Source organism: Pteropus alecto, unplaced genomic scaffold, assembly GCF_000325575.1.
Source record: "Pteropus alecto unplaced genomic scaffold, ASM32557v1 scaffold25, whole genome shotgun sequence".
NCBI classification, from domain to species: Eukaryota; Metazoa; Chordata; class Mammalia; order Chiroptera; family Pteropodidae; genus Pteropus; species Pteropus alecto.
Genome location: NW_006441955.1, coordinates 23,673,491 through 23,688,580, shown reverse-complemented (window position 1 = coordinate 23,688,580; position 15,090 = coordinate 23,673,491). Strand labels below are relative to the sequence as shown.

The 15,090-nt window shown below is 40.1% G+C and overlaps 1 protein-coding gene across 1 annotated transcript in view; it reads right to left on the bottom strand.

The window, feature by feature from the left end:
• ST6GALNAC5 (ST6 N-acetylgalactosaminide alpha-2,6-sialyltransferase 5) overlaps positions 1-6,718 on the bottom strand; it is a 145,115-nt gene extending 138,397 nt beyond the window's left edge. The window contains exons 1-2 of the mRNA XM_006919337.3: positions 6,570-6,718; positions 5,490-5,744 (exon numbers count right to left, since the gene is read on the bottom strand). Of these exons, the coding sequence (XP_006919399.1) occupies positions 5,490-5,744; positions 6,570-6,584 (270 nt within the window). The 5' untranslated portion in view covers positions 6,585-6,718. The remainder of the gene's footprint in view (positions 1-5,489; positions 5,745-6,569) is intronic.
• Positions 6,719-15,090: the final 8,372 nt, after the last annotated feature.

Here is a 15,090-nt window from a genome sequence, read left to right as displayed (position 1 = left end):
CACAGAAATCGCTTTCCTTTTTGTGTCAATGCCTTGACTTATTGTTTCCTGGTTTTATATTATTATTCAAAACTTGCTTTATTACTTAACCTTTCCTGCTTCTTTGTCTTCTCTTTTCAGTTAGCTCAAACGTTCTTTGTGGGTAGTGACAGTGTTCTTCTTCCAGAATACACAATTTTGCAACTATTAGGCCTTCAATAAAATTTACTAAGGGCTATGATTATTTCAAAAATTCAAAAACGAATTAGCTATAGGACTACACATTGTGATGATTAAAAACATTTCAAATGATGATTTTCAAACTTTAGTGTGCACAAGAATCATAAAGGAAGCTTGTAAAAATGTAAATTTCTAAACTTCATTCCCAAAGATTTTTATGTTTTAAATAATTTCTCCTTCCTTCCTTCACATATTATTATTACTAAACCAAATATAGGAAAGATGATACATACCAGGACCTTGGGATTGCACTGATGTTAGAGAAAGGACTTGACACAAGGTGAGGTAGCTCTGTTGGCATCCTCCCTTCACCCCGCCCCCCACTACACTCCCTACTTTCTTTTTTCCTTCAATAAATACTTATCGTGCGCCCATTAATTGCCAAATACTGATCTAGGGCCTGAAGATATACTGTTCAACAAGATGTACGAATACTTTGCTATCACAATGCTTAATTAGATTCTACTTGGAAGGAGGGCATACAATAGACAAGTAAAATATATTTCAGATATTAAGTATTATAGGGAAATAAAACAGGCTGACATAGTAGAGAATGACTGTTGAGGAGTAGGCTCTTTAAAGACTGTTGAACAGGAGGCCACAAGAAGATGACATCTGATCTGAAGACTGAATGATCAAAAGAAACAAACCATGCAAAAGATCTTGGGCAAGAGCTTTCCAGGGAGAAGGAATAGCAAGTGCAAAGGTCCTGAGGCAGAATGAGTATTCAAGGATCAGCAAGGAGGCCAGAATACCTGGAACCTGAGAGGGAGGCAGCTTGGACTCATCCACCTGGGTTTTGGCATGGAGGTATCTTGGGATTCCTCTTGTGAGAAGCTGGATAAATACTGCTGGCTCTCATAGAATTAAGGAAGGTTAAGTGTTTTAATCAATGTTAATAACTTCGCCCATTAAAAGCTCATCAGCCATGAAAAATGGTTCATTTCATGGTTCTTTTTGGTTCATGCCTTGTGATAACAAGGTTTCATCATCATTGGCATTGGCAGATTATATTTTGTAATACCTGAGCACTGAAAATTAGCTCGCTTTGAATTAATTTAGGATCCAAATCATTTATAACTTATTGGATGACTCAAGTGCCATAAAATAGGATCTAATAAATGGTATAAACTAGTATTCAAGAATTTATGTGCTTTTTAAAAGAAGAATATTTATTACACAATTTCAAAGTAAGTTATATGGCAAGTTCCTTTTTTTTTTCTGGTTTTGAATTATTTTCCAACTCTTGCATTGATTTGTCTTATCACTCTAACTGGACATCTACCAATTAATAGCAATCATACTATTACCTCTAAGAAGTTTTGTTTTGCCTGAATAACTGAGGGCTTAAAGAAGGAAAGAAGCAAGGACAAGCATGTTTGAGGTATGTGTAAAATCCATTCCTGGGGGTTACTACTGAAGTGAGGAGATAGCAGCTCAGCTTTAGACCCCACTGATCTATGTTCTTTCATAAGCCATCTCAGAAAAGAGCAGTCCAGGTGACAAGTGGGCCTTCTGTGATAACGGCTCCTGTCCACTGGAAATGGGAATCTGCTCACAGTTTCATTTCTCAGAGTCCGCCAGATGGCAAATGACTTTATCTACCCAGACCAGATCCAGACTGGAAATAGAATGGTGTTCCATGCCCCCTTACATTCTGCTGGGAGACTTGGAGCTTCCCTCTGAGAGTTGCTTGATTGAGAGTATGTATGTGTTTCAGTTCGGTTATATATTATGTTGCAGTTCTAAATACAGAAGGTTCCCAAAGCCATTAAAAAAAAAAAAAAATTGGCTTATTTGCTTGTGTCTGGCTGATCGGGTTGGAAATCAATGGCTTCCGGAAACAGGAAGCAGGAAAGTAATGGCAAGATACAGACACAGTGGCTGCGATGACAGACTCGTATTAAGATGGAAATAAACTGGTGAAACATTTGTGGGGAAAGATCTGGGGGAAAGGGGTTGGAAATGAAGAGAAAGAATCTAACAGAAAATGAAATGCCTTCAATATCACATAAAATCCCAAGTAGCCTTCACTTAGTCCTACTGGAATTAACAATTTCAGCTCACATTGTCTGTGAAAGGGGAAATAGGGAATATGACCATAGAAAGTGATATTTTAAGCTTCCACATATATTGCTCATCACTGACTTGACTTGCAGCATGTCTTTCAACGAAGGCACATAGTGATTTAATCTCAACAGTAATTTAGTCTGCAGCCATGTGAGACAAAACTATCATTGCAGACAGGCTGTAATTTGTGAAATTCAGGTGCTGGGGATTATGACCACCTGTTGAATTTAATCTTGGAGTTATAATGTTAATACTGTCATATCACTAGACAGAAACACTACATATTTATCATACTTTGGAACCTCTGGCCAGGGAGATGAGAACATTCTCCTAAATGATATCTGTAACTCTCTCCAGATTCTGTAAATCAGTGGCAAATAAAAAGTCTGTTAAAAAATTCTGATTCAATATGCAGCAGCATATGGCTTAGTGGTCATCACATTCAGCACATTCTATAATTTTTCTAAGGCCTGATATGATAGTGAAAAAACAAAAACCAAAAGACAAAAAAGCAATCAGAGTATCATCTGGCAACCTAACAAGAATAGAAAAGCTTTCATTTTTTACCATCCCAGATGTTGAGATGTTGATTGAAAAAAAAAAAATTCCTAGCAATATTCTAACAAATCTCTGCCAAAGCAAGACTATAGGATGAACCCAAATAACCTTGATTAAACAGCACCTTTTGAAGAGAACATAAACATTTTACACATGCACCTTCATTCAGATAGACATCAGAAATGGAACTCCGCCTAATTTCTAGCCAGCTAAATAGTAAGAGCAAAGAGGGTCTGTGATTGCAGTTTGAGCAGTTTACATTTAGTTCTGTTGGGATGATTGAGATAATGCCTAGGAAAAGAAGTAGATTTTAAGATTCGAATTTGTTCCTTTGCTTGCGGTGGGGTAAACCCCATTGAACCCTTTGAGTATGGAATTTTATGAGATGTTGGTTTTCTATGAAATAATTTCATTAGTATGAATTACCTGCAAAGATTTTCCTGGTCACATTTATAATACTGTTAACAATTCCAAGGACATTCACACATATTTATCATTCACATACACTTCACAGTTTATATAACCCTTTTACTACAGGTTATCTCACTTTCTCATATAGTTTCAACATTCCTTCCAAAAAATAGTTGTTCTTCATTTTAATGAAATAAGGCTCTGATACATTGAAAACGGAATCCAATATATTTGTGTGAATAAACATTGTTTTGAAAATAAACATGAGGGCATATTTTGCCTTAGGCTATCAATATTCTTAGCCATTGTCTGTCCAGCAGAAGAACACAAGGAGTATTAGGACTATCTTCCCAAAGGCCCATCAAAGCTTTCAGCAAATTTACCTTTTGACACCCTTATCAATCAAAGCTTCACAAGAGCTAGAAAGCCGTTTCCCCTAAACAATAGCCATGATAATCCACAGAGTTCAATATATTCATCATAAACCATTCACAAACACCACATCCATCCACAGTCAGATGCTGATGTCTAAACTTTCCTGGAACTCTAGCCCTTATCGGTCGCTCACACATGCAGACACGAAGTATGTAATCAATCAACAACTTAGAAAACAGGCTATAGCTGATGGTTTTCTCTACTTCTAATTTTGAGTCTACCACCAGTACCTCTCCCCCAAATCACTTCTTAATGAAATCTCTCTCTCTATTCTGCTTCTCTGAATTCTTCCCAGTGCAAGTTTCACCTTTTCAAAGAAACTTTCCTGATCTTTCCAGGGCAGTCATTCTCACCTCTATACCCGACAGTACTGTTTATAGCTTGCATTTTTATACATTTATATCTTTCCGTCTGTTTATCTATCTATCTATCTATCTATCTATCTATCTATCTATCTATCTATCTATCTATCTATCATCTATCTGTCTACCTATCTATTCATTTACATTTCATGGTATCTTCCCCCAGTCCCCATGGGCATTCAAAGATCCATAAAGGCTGAGTGAGTCCTGCCTTAAATTCTTTTGTACCCTCCAAAATCCTTAGCATTATGTATTGCACTAGTGAATGGAAATATTTTGATTGCCATTTAAAATAAATTATGACCCTAAACGCACAATGCAGTATACAGATGATGTATTATTGAATTGTACACTTGAAACATATATAATTTTATTAACCAGTGTCACCCCAACAAATCTAATTAAAAAAGAATAATTCAGAGGAAAAAAAAAATGTTTGACTTTTTCATGCAGGGTCAGAACAATCTTTTCACACAAAAAGAGCACCCGCTAACTGTTACTTTGGTTCACAACCATAAAATCTAGTAATATAAAAAGCAGAATAGTTGGGTGGTTTCGAGAATTCTCTAGCTTTATAGAACAGGCACATAGTGGAACTGTGTTTTAATCAAAATATATTTGCAGCTTCAAATAATGGGGAATACATTTAAACTGTATTAAAATATCTTTTCAGAACCAGGAAACTTGATTAGGATTCTCCCGGAGGCTTCACATACTGAAACCAGGGATTCATTATGACAGGGAAAGGAGGCTCAATTTAAAAAAAAAAGAAAAAAGAAAAAAAAGAAAAATCTTATTAATTATTAGCTAAGCCATGCAGCGGCTTCCCTGAAGGCAGAGGTAAAAAGGCCCTCAACGATGAGTTAGAATCCAATGGAAGATGAGTTTGTGCCTCAAGCCTTCCGCGCCTGCCTAGGCACCGCTCCCCAAGGCTGTGGCAATTCTGCCTAGAGCAATCCGAAGCAGAGATCAGAGCGGCGTCTTTGAGCCTGAGCAGCGGCCGCGGACCGGCTGCTACTCACCCTCCGGATAGCTGTTGGAGGAATGCTCAGGCTGATACTCTCACCATCCCGGGTCTCCTCCCACAAGGCATGACTTGGCGGCCAAACCTGAGGCTTCAGGAACCCAGCACCCACCGGCAGCTGCAGTTATGGGGATCAGAGGATTCTAGTTCCAAGGCCTGTCCCTGTTAGAAAATTAGGCTTTGGGATCCACTCATCCAATCTCTATTCCCTGAAAAACTTTGCATCTTTTTCCAAACAGGAATTCTTACCAAGTAGGAACTATCCCACCCCACCTCAATGGGTCCGCTCCCCCTTCCAGCCTCCGAATGGCACCTACTCACGGCGCCTCCTAGCTCCGGGAAAGGGGTCAAGCTCAGGTGGGTGGGATCCCCAGGCTGGATGGCGTGCAGGTTGGCAAGCGAGCTATCACCTTGTGGTCCGCCACGCCAAGGTATCCATCCAGCGGCCGCGGTCCCGCGGGGGCCCCGGGGCGCGACGGGGGGCTGCTCTCTGCCGACGGCTGAGCGCTGCCTGTTGCCGCTGTCCGCTGCTGCTGCTGCTGCTGCTGCTGCTGCTGCTGGGGCTGCTGCTGGGGCCGCTCCTTCTGGCCGCCGAGACTGCTGTACACGAGCAACAAGCTGGTGCACATGGTGGTGAGCGCTAAACACACTGCCAGACCATGGCGCTGCGGGCGGGCGGGAGAGAGCAGAGAAGAGCGACTGAGAGCCGATCCAGGAAGAGCGCACCCGGCGGGGACACAGGCAAGACAGTCAGATGGGAGGGTGAGGTGCTGGGGCAGGTGGTCCGGGTCCTAGCCCCGGCCGCACGCAGCCCGGGCAGAGGCGACACCGTCCCGGTGCGTACGGCAGGGGATGCTCCCGGCGCGTAGGTGCTTTCGGCTGATGCCTTCTCCCAGATCTCTCGACAGAGGGCAGGTGCTGCGCGGCGCGGGTTACCGGAGGGAGAGAGCGCTGGCGGCGAGGGCAGAGGTGCACTCGCACTTTGAGGAGGGGGCCCTCTCCCCCACGCGCCCGTTGGAATCTATAGCCCTTGCACCCTCCCCTTCCTTGAACCCAGGGGTCTTTACCTCAGCGATCCTTGCAAGTTTGAAATCCAACAAGGAAACCAAGAAAGTCTGCGAAGGTCCCCCCTCCTGTCCCCTCTTAGTTTTTTTTTTTTTTTGCCAGACGGTTGCTTCTGGGCATCCCCATCCCTCGAGCAATGCTTCCACCCCATCCACTACTTCTACATCTGTCCGCTGGCCTCTCGGACCTCTAGCCTGAGATACGGAAGCCGAGGCAACCCGAGTTCCCATCCCCGCTCTGGGATTCCTAGCCAGGCAGGACCGCGGAATCGGGAGGGGACGCGGAGCAGGTGGAAAGTTATCCCTTTGTAACAGACGACCTCGCAGCGCAGGTTTGGGCGCCCCTGGAGCTCTCCCGTGCGCCCCGTGGACTCTGTGCCCAGGGGTTCCCTCCTCTGCCCAGAGAATTTGCAACAAATGACTCACCATTAGGGTCTTCATTTTGGGCACCTCTTTTGTGCGGAATCCTCAGGCAAACGCATACGGGGCCACTTTTTCTTGGAGGGTTTCCATGGTGGGTGATGGGGCGCGGGAGGCTCTGATTTTCGCCCGGCGGCCAGCCACGGCTGAGTGGGCAAGGGAGCCGCGGGACCCAGAAAGCGCCGCTGTTGCTGAGATTAGAGACAGAATTAAAACTGAACCGGACCCTCGTAGTCTCTCAACGATCTACACAACTGCCGCCTGCCGCCGCCTGCTGGGTCCTAAAGACCTCTGTATCCCCCTTTTCCGCCCCCAAATAATATTCTTGTCAGCCCAATGGAATTTCTGGGGTGAGAGAGTTAACAATGCCAGTATACCCACCTCTTGGTCCGGGGGCTTATTTTCTTTTATGAAGTCATCAAATAATAATAATAATAATAAAGAACCCAACTCGATGCTGAACATACCATTTGAAAATTTGCAAACTAAAATTTCTGTTTTGTGATTTTGATAAAAACAAGTCAACTTCCCTATGTCATTAGCCCTATTTATAGCTTTTGTATTTATGTTCATTGCATTAGAAAATGTCACAAAATAATTTTTCCAAAAAATTACTTATTTCAGTTTTCCAATTGCAAGCTTTCTAATATTCTCTTCTCCCTTAATTTTACTTTTTAAATCCAGTTATTCTCATGAAATCTTTATATCATAATTTCCATCTAGTATGTTTTAAATATTGCAGTTTATATTGCTATTGGATCTTTGAGGTTCTTAGCATTCATATAAATGGTTTTGAAGGATAAAAACATTCAGGACATCATATCCACATGATTAACCGGACCTGTAGATTCTTTATAATTTTAGTGAAAGATTTCTGGCTCCTAGAGATAAAACTGCTTACTGCTTATTTTATAAGACTCCTAAGGCCTTTGGTGCTCTCCTTGGTTGGTCTATTGCACTGAGAGTACACAATTTCACATTCAGAACTTCAATTAAAATTTTAAAAGGTTTTTTTTTTATGTTGGGAAATTCACACCAATAGCCTGTTTAAAGGATACTCCACTAACCCTGTTGAATTACAAATGGCATTTGTTAAATGTCTAATTTAGCTAAAAACATATTTCTTGTGAAATTGCTCCGTGAGAATAGTTGTCTTAATATATTACTTAACACCTCACCTGCAGCAGTGTAATGTTAAAGATTACATTAAGATGGAAATGATCAGCAGGCCAACTGAACCATAGGCATAATAAGAGGTTTCTCAAGGCCAAAAAAGGCATTACAATCCTTTTTTAATCTTCACTAATCCATGGCTGGACCGATGATACAACAGGAACTATTTTTAACTTGTGAGGCATCCTCCCATACTTAATATTAAGAAAGTTAAAATTATTGGTGCAACTGTTACTATCAATGCAATGTGTTCGGGGAAAGGCAAGAAACATATGGGGATGTAGACTTACAAGGAAAAACAAAAAATTCAAAACACTGTCCAACATTGCCAGCCTTGAAGCTATTTATTCAATTTGTGCTTTAGGCTTGAATAGTACCAATTGTTAAGGCAGAGAGAGCAGCAGCCAGAGGAGAATCTTATCAGGTCTTGGCAATTCTTTATTGTATGGTTGCACTTGACACTCAAATTAGTGAAACAAAGGACCAACTTGATGAATCATTGCAGGCAGATTATCTGTGTTTCTCCAGGGCTCCTTTTGAGATGCAACTAAACTCAGTTCCTGCATTTTTCAGGATCATTCCTCTTCTATCTAGCAAGTTGCCCAGTGACCGATAAAACACTTCTAATATATTTTTGCCATGCCAAACAGAGCCATCATATTTATGATTTAAGCTCATGGCAGTACATTGGACATCTGTTACACAGTATGTCTGACCAAATTCATTAAGCTTATGCTTTTTTTCCCTCCTGGGATAGCAGTTAGCTAGTTGTTAAATCTACTTATGAAATGGCCAGGGTAAATTTTAAAATGTAATTTTGAACTTGATTTGAATAATTTTAAGGTCTCTGGCCTTCAAGTATTTGATTAGATTGATGCTATGGTTTTAGGTACTCTGGCCTGAAAGCCAAATATGCAAGAGTGGGTGGGAAGAGGACCAATAAAACAAAGAATGCAAGTTAAAATCCTTCTGCAGTTCAATTCGGTGATCATTTAATGATCACCTACTACCTAGTGGTTCTATGTTTGGGAATGCAGAGATGAATAGGACATAATTTCTCTTCTCTAAGAAACCACCATTGTGTTTGTGTGTGCGTGGGGTGGGGTGAAGTGTGTGACACAAGTCTGTAAGTAGGCAATAAAACACAGAGTAATAGAGATTCCACATATATTTATCAGGTACCTACCATGTTAAGCACCTACTGTTGTGAGCACTTACTATGCGCCAGGGATTGGGGATACCTGGTTGAACAGATCACATGCTGGCTGGCAGCAACTCATAGTCTATTCCCAGATAAGCGCTATGAACTTTTATGTTACAAAGAACTAGGAAACAATCAAAATAGTTGATTTGTTTTTCAACTTCTGAGTGCTTGTTTATTTTAAGAGCTGAGGGGTTTGATAATTTCAGGGTGTCTGCCTATGTTTGTGTAACTTTATGCACACACTTAAGTTAATAATTTGAATAGCCAGAAAGAGAAGAAAATAGTCAGCATTCACAGACATTTGATTGACTTGGAGGCAAGTAGACAAGTCAATAAAGCTTCTTTAGTTCATCTAACTTGTCCAGTTCAATACAAAGTAAGTCAGGGAATCACAATTTGCTTCTCAAAATCCAGGTAGCTGAGATAGATTTCTCACCATTTAAGATTTTGTCACTTTTCTGCCTCTGGTGCCATCATATCCAATCAAATAGATTCTTACTTTAAAAAAAAAAAAGAAAGAAAGAGAGAAAGAAAAGAAAGAAATTGAGTGTTCCACAAAGTAGGTTATGTGATAAATTGAAGGTGAGAATTTATGAAACAAGGCATGTCATGGGGTGAGGAGGGAGGAGGTGGAATCTGAAGCTCTAAGGGAATATCAGTCTATGCACATGACCATGAAGGTATCACAAAGCTACCAAAGTAGGCACAAAGACAAACTGCTGGAAGTCCATGAGCCCTTCCCATGATTCCTAAGTGACCTCTCAATTCAGAAACAAATGTTTTAGACATTTTAAAAGTGGATGAAAAGCAGAAAGCAAGATAATGTAAACTGCATTTGAGATATGAATGCTTTCCACCTTATGATCCTAAAGAAAAAGAGAAAGATTTTGCTATACACAATGAAAGCAAAAAGGCTTCATAGTAGGAAAAAGTCCTAGTGCAAATTTGATACTTGTCCATTGGTGTTCTGCAGTTTACTTACCACTCTTTACTCACAGGCTATGGCTAGTGAGCTGGTTGGTTGAGAACAAGTTTCTGGAGCCAGGCTGCCAGGACCCAGATTCTGACTTTGCCACCTACTAGCTCCGTGACCTTGGGTAAGCTACTTACCTGTGCCCTAGTTTCCTCATCTGTAAAATGACAATCATAAGAGTGCCTACCTCAAAGAATTGTTGTGAAAGTTAAATGAGATACTACGAGTGAATGTCAAGAGGAGTACTAACAGATCATTATATATTTTAACAATATTTTATGATTAATAAACTGAGTTTGAAAGCAGAAGACCAGGGTTTGACCTGTGTGACTAAGAGCTGCATGACCCTGAGGAAGGGACTTAAAACGTACTAATCTAACTCGACACTTACTTCTAAAGTGTGTACAACAAATTGTTAGGGGGATTATTAAAATATTGTTTGTGACTTTTTTGTACACTATGAAGTTTTGCAATAGCTAAGATAATAGTAACTCATTTGTTTATCCAATTGAGCACTTATTGTGTGTCAGGCACTGTTCTAGGCACTGGGACTCTGACAATGAGGCTTGCATTCAAGCTAAGGCAATAAACCAATAGAATAGAATGTCAGGCACTAGAGAAAAAAACAGAGTATAGCTGTTAGAGATTGGGGAGTGGATATATGTGCTGTTTTAGCTATGATGGTAACATTTGAGAAGAGATTCAAATAAAGCGAGGGAGTAAGCCATGACGTTATCTGGAGAAAGGGAATTCCAGGCAAAGGGAACAGCATGTGCAAAAGCCATGAGGTAAGAGCTTGTTTGGCACATTGAGGAGACAGCAAGGAGGTCAGTGTGGCTGGGGTGGAGGGAGTGAGAAGAAGAATAATAGGAGAAGAGGGGAGAAAGGTAAGCCAGGTCAGATCGTCTAGGGCCTTGTAGGCCATGAAAGTGACAGTGTGAAGGAAACCAAATGGAGTTTATGGACATGGATCTTCAATGTTTTGAAAAGATCACCTGGCTGTTGTGCTGAGAATAGCTTTTGGCGGCGCAAGAGAGGAAGCTGGGAGATCCCTTAGGTAGCTATTAAGTCCTAGGACCTCCTTTCTAGGAGAAGGCGCAAGAGAGGAAGCTGGGAGATCCCTTAGGTAGCTATTAAGTCCTATGACCTCCTTTCTAGGAGAAAGGAGGTCATAGGACTTTAATAATAGGAGAAGAGGGGAGAAAGGTAAGCCAGGTGACCTCCTAGAAAGGAGGTCATAGGACTTAGAGGAGAAGTGATTAATTTCAGGATTTGCTGATTATTGGTATGAGAATGAGAAACAGAAAAGAGGCAAGCAAACACAAAGCTTTTGAACTAAACAGCTGGGAAAATGGAGCTATTTGGGCTGAGAATGGAGAATTTGAATTTAAAGGTACTCAGTATGAGATTCTATATTTGGAATTCAAGCATGATGTTGGGCTTAGAGACATGAACTGGGCATCACAGATCATGAAAGGATGCGGTCACCTAGAAATGCGCCAGCACACAAAAGAAAAGATGTTACAGACCTGAGTTCTGGGAGCTAGAAATTTCAGATGCCAAGAACAAGAAGTATCGTTATAATAATGATAATACTAGAAAATCGTTAGATAACTCTTCAAACTTGATTTGATTTAGGTGGCTGATTATTGTCATTTAGAATGGATTTTCCATTGCAAGACAGTTAGTCATTTGTGTCCTCAAAGCACTTTTCAAATTATATTATTGTACCAAGCATATTCATTTATGTATTTATTGTTCACCTTTCTAGATCATAAATTTTCTAGAATTGGAACTATGTCCTGTTATTGTTTATACCCTACAAGCCTGGCATATAACTGAGGGTAATAATATTAATCACCAACATTTATCTAGTCTTTATTTTATGCCAGCACTAGTCTGTTTTTCATGTATTAGCTCCTTTAGTCCACATGCAACTCAATTCACAAATGAATGGACTGAGGCACTGAAAGTCATTTGTCTAGATGGTAAGTGGTAGTGTTGGGCTAAGTAAATATTTGTTAAAGAACGAATGAATAGAAACTTTGTAAGAGTTCTCGCAACCGAGTTCTTTTACTGAACTCTGAATTGGTATGATAATAAGAATATAGTTTATACCCAATCATTAGACAGTATAGCCAAAGGCACTTCCTTTTTCATGATGTACTTTTTTGCTCTTTTAATTTTTTCAAGATATATTTTACATACAGTAAAATACACAAAATTTAAGTATACAGTTGGGTGTGTTTTGACAAAATTATATACCTGTTAACCACCAACACCACTATCTAGATGTAGATCATTTCCATTATCCCAGTGAATATACCCTCATGATTCTTTCCATTCATACCCCCTAATAAGCAAACAGGCAAACATTGTTTTGATTTTTATCACTATCGATTAACTTTGCCTATTCTAGAACTTAATACGGATGAAAATATATAGTATATGCATTTAGTCTGACTTCTTTCACTTAACATAATATTTGAGATGTATCGTGTTCTTGAGTGTATTAATAGTTTGCTCTCTCTTATTTCTGAGTACAATTCTATTGTGTGAAAAAGGCACAATTGTTTTGACCTATTCTCCTGCTAACGAGCATTTGTGTTGTTTAAGGCTCTTACAAATAAAGTTACTAAGAATATTATTGTCTTTTTGTAGATGTATGGTTTCATTTTTCTTACATTATTACTTAGAAGTAGAATGATTGGGTCATGTGATAGGTCTGTGGTTGACTTTAGAAGAAATTGTCAAACTGTTTTCCGAAGTGGTTGTACCATTTTTTATTCCCATTAGCAATGAATGAGAGTCCCAGTTGGTCAGTCTTTTTAAGGTCTCTGCTTTTGTGCAGTTTTAAAGATAAAGTTAAAAGTCTTTGCTTAGGACCCAAGATCCTTCCTGACTGTGCATCCACCCCCCCCACCTTTTCTTTTTCTCCCTGAAGTGCACCCAGGAACCTGAAACTTTATCAAGTGCTCCAGACTTTCATTTATTTTTATTTTTAAAAATTGAGATATAACTGACATTTAACATACCAGTTTCAGGTCTACAACATAATGATTCAATTTTTGAATACAGTGGGAAATGATCACCACAAGTCTAGTTAACATCTGTCACCATACATAGGAAAAAAATGGGTAAAGGGACTCAAAAAGAACAAACTTCCAGTTAAAAAATAATAGTCATGGGGACCTAATGTACAGCATGGTGACTAATCATACTGTATCACATATTTGCAAGTTAAAAAGAGAGTATATCTTAAAAGTCTTCATCACCATTCCCTTTTAATCTCATCTCCTGACTCTCTACACAGGAAAGCTTTAAACTAGCCATAAAAACTGTTCTTTGGATTTACAGTATTTATGGTCAGTCGGCTGAGCCTTTCAGCCAGCTACTCTGCATACTACTTCTCTTCACACCCCTGCCCCGTCCACCAGCACCCTTGACTTTCTGAACCTGCCCTTGGACAGTGAGGCCCCTCTTCTATGCCGCCACAGCTCAAACAAAAGCACAGGCTTAGAATCACACAGACCAGATTTGGCCCATCCTCTGACACTTAACTCTCCTGTGACTGAGCACAAGCCACTGATTGGTCTTCTTGGTTTCCTCATTTGTAATAGGCAGATAGTAAAACCTTTCTAGCAGAATAATTGTGTAGACAAAATCTACTAATGTATGTACAGTGTTCACCACCATTCTGATTATACAGATGGATCAAACAAAAGGTATGTTTTTCATAGAAGACTGCTTGTTTGGTATAAAGGGAGGCACATTCTTAAATGTTTATTGAGCTTATAATAAAAATAATAATTAAGATGTATTGTATGCTTGCTATCAGGTATTATGCTAATTATAGACAATGTCTTATCTGTAATGATGCCATCTCCATTTTACCAACAAGGAAGCTGATACAGAGATGAGAGGCTTTTTGCTCAAGATCACATAACTAAAAAGTGACAGAACCAGGATCTGACCAGGTCTGTTTGACTGCAGAGCCTTCCCTCACAATCTCCACATTCCACACTCCACTGCTTTCTAAATGCTCTGACTCTAGGCCAAGACTTTCACTAGATTCTGGAGATGCAAAGAAAAGTAAGACACTGCAGAAGACAAACCCATGAGCAGATAATTATAACCCAGTATGCTAAATGCAAAAGTCGAGTAACAAATGAGAATTAGAGGGAGCACAGAAGAAGGACATATGGCTATGTGAGAGTAGTTCAGATACTATTTCTGGCAAATGCTCAGTTGGTTTTAAAAGATCGCTAGCAGCAGGCTAGGAGAAGGTCAGTGTCCCCAAGTAGAGAGGACAGCAAAATAAACAAAGGCACGGAAACATGGAACCTCATGGTATGTGCTGGGAAAAGACGAGGAGTTTGTGGGTGAGGCAGGGAGCTGTCAGAACCAGAGTAGTTCTGTTTTGTTGTGCAGGTTGTACAGTGCACAAGAATGCATAATTAAGTGGGCATCACACATCATCGACACCGCAGATTTGTATGTTTATTTTGTCAATTTCCTTGAAAATAACCGGCAAGTGTCTTGTTTTACAGATATCAGAATGTTATAACAATTTTCCTTTAGTAGAAGCAAAGTGTTGTAAGTAATAGAAGCCTTTTGAAATTTACACAATAGTGCTGTTTGGGCTGGGAGTGTTCTGGTCAGAATTACTTTCTAGGTGGATGTCTCTGGAGACAGTGAGAAGGATGGATTTGTGGTGGGGAGGGAACGACTGGAGCCAGAGAGAGCAGCTAGGAGACTGTTGTAGAGTCCAGGTGAGAGGTAAAAGCTTCAGCCAGAACAGTGTTGGTCACATGGATTCTAGAAATTCTTAAGCAAGTATTGTGTTCTAATGGCTAGAATGGATCAAATCCTAACTATGCAGAAGAGGATTTTATAAAGACAAAGCAGTGATTTTTTCCATGCAAAATAGTGTACATAATTCCATCACATTAAAAAATGATATAGAAAAATAATAATAAAAATTGGCTTACGTCTTGTCTTAATTTGGGTTTTCTCAGAAGCCCTTATTCTCCTGGGATAAGGATCCACGTGCAAGTATTTGTTTGGCAGGTGAAAAAATCTCGTTGAGAGGAGTAGGGAAATGACACGGGAAGGGAAGGCAGCCAATAAATGGCGCATAATAAGCAAGTTATTACTGTAGAAAACTGAGGCTCATT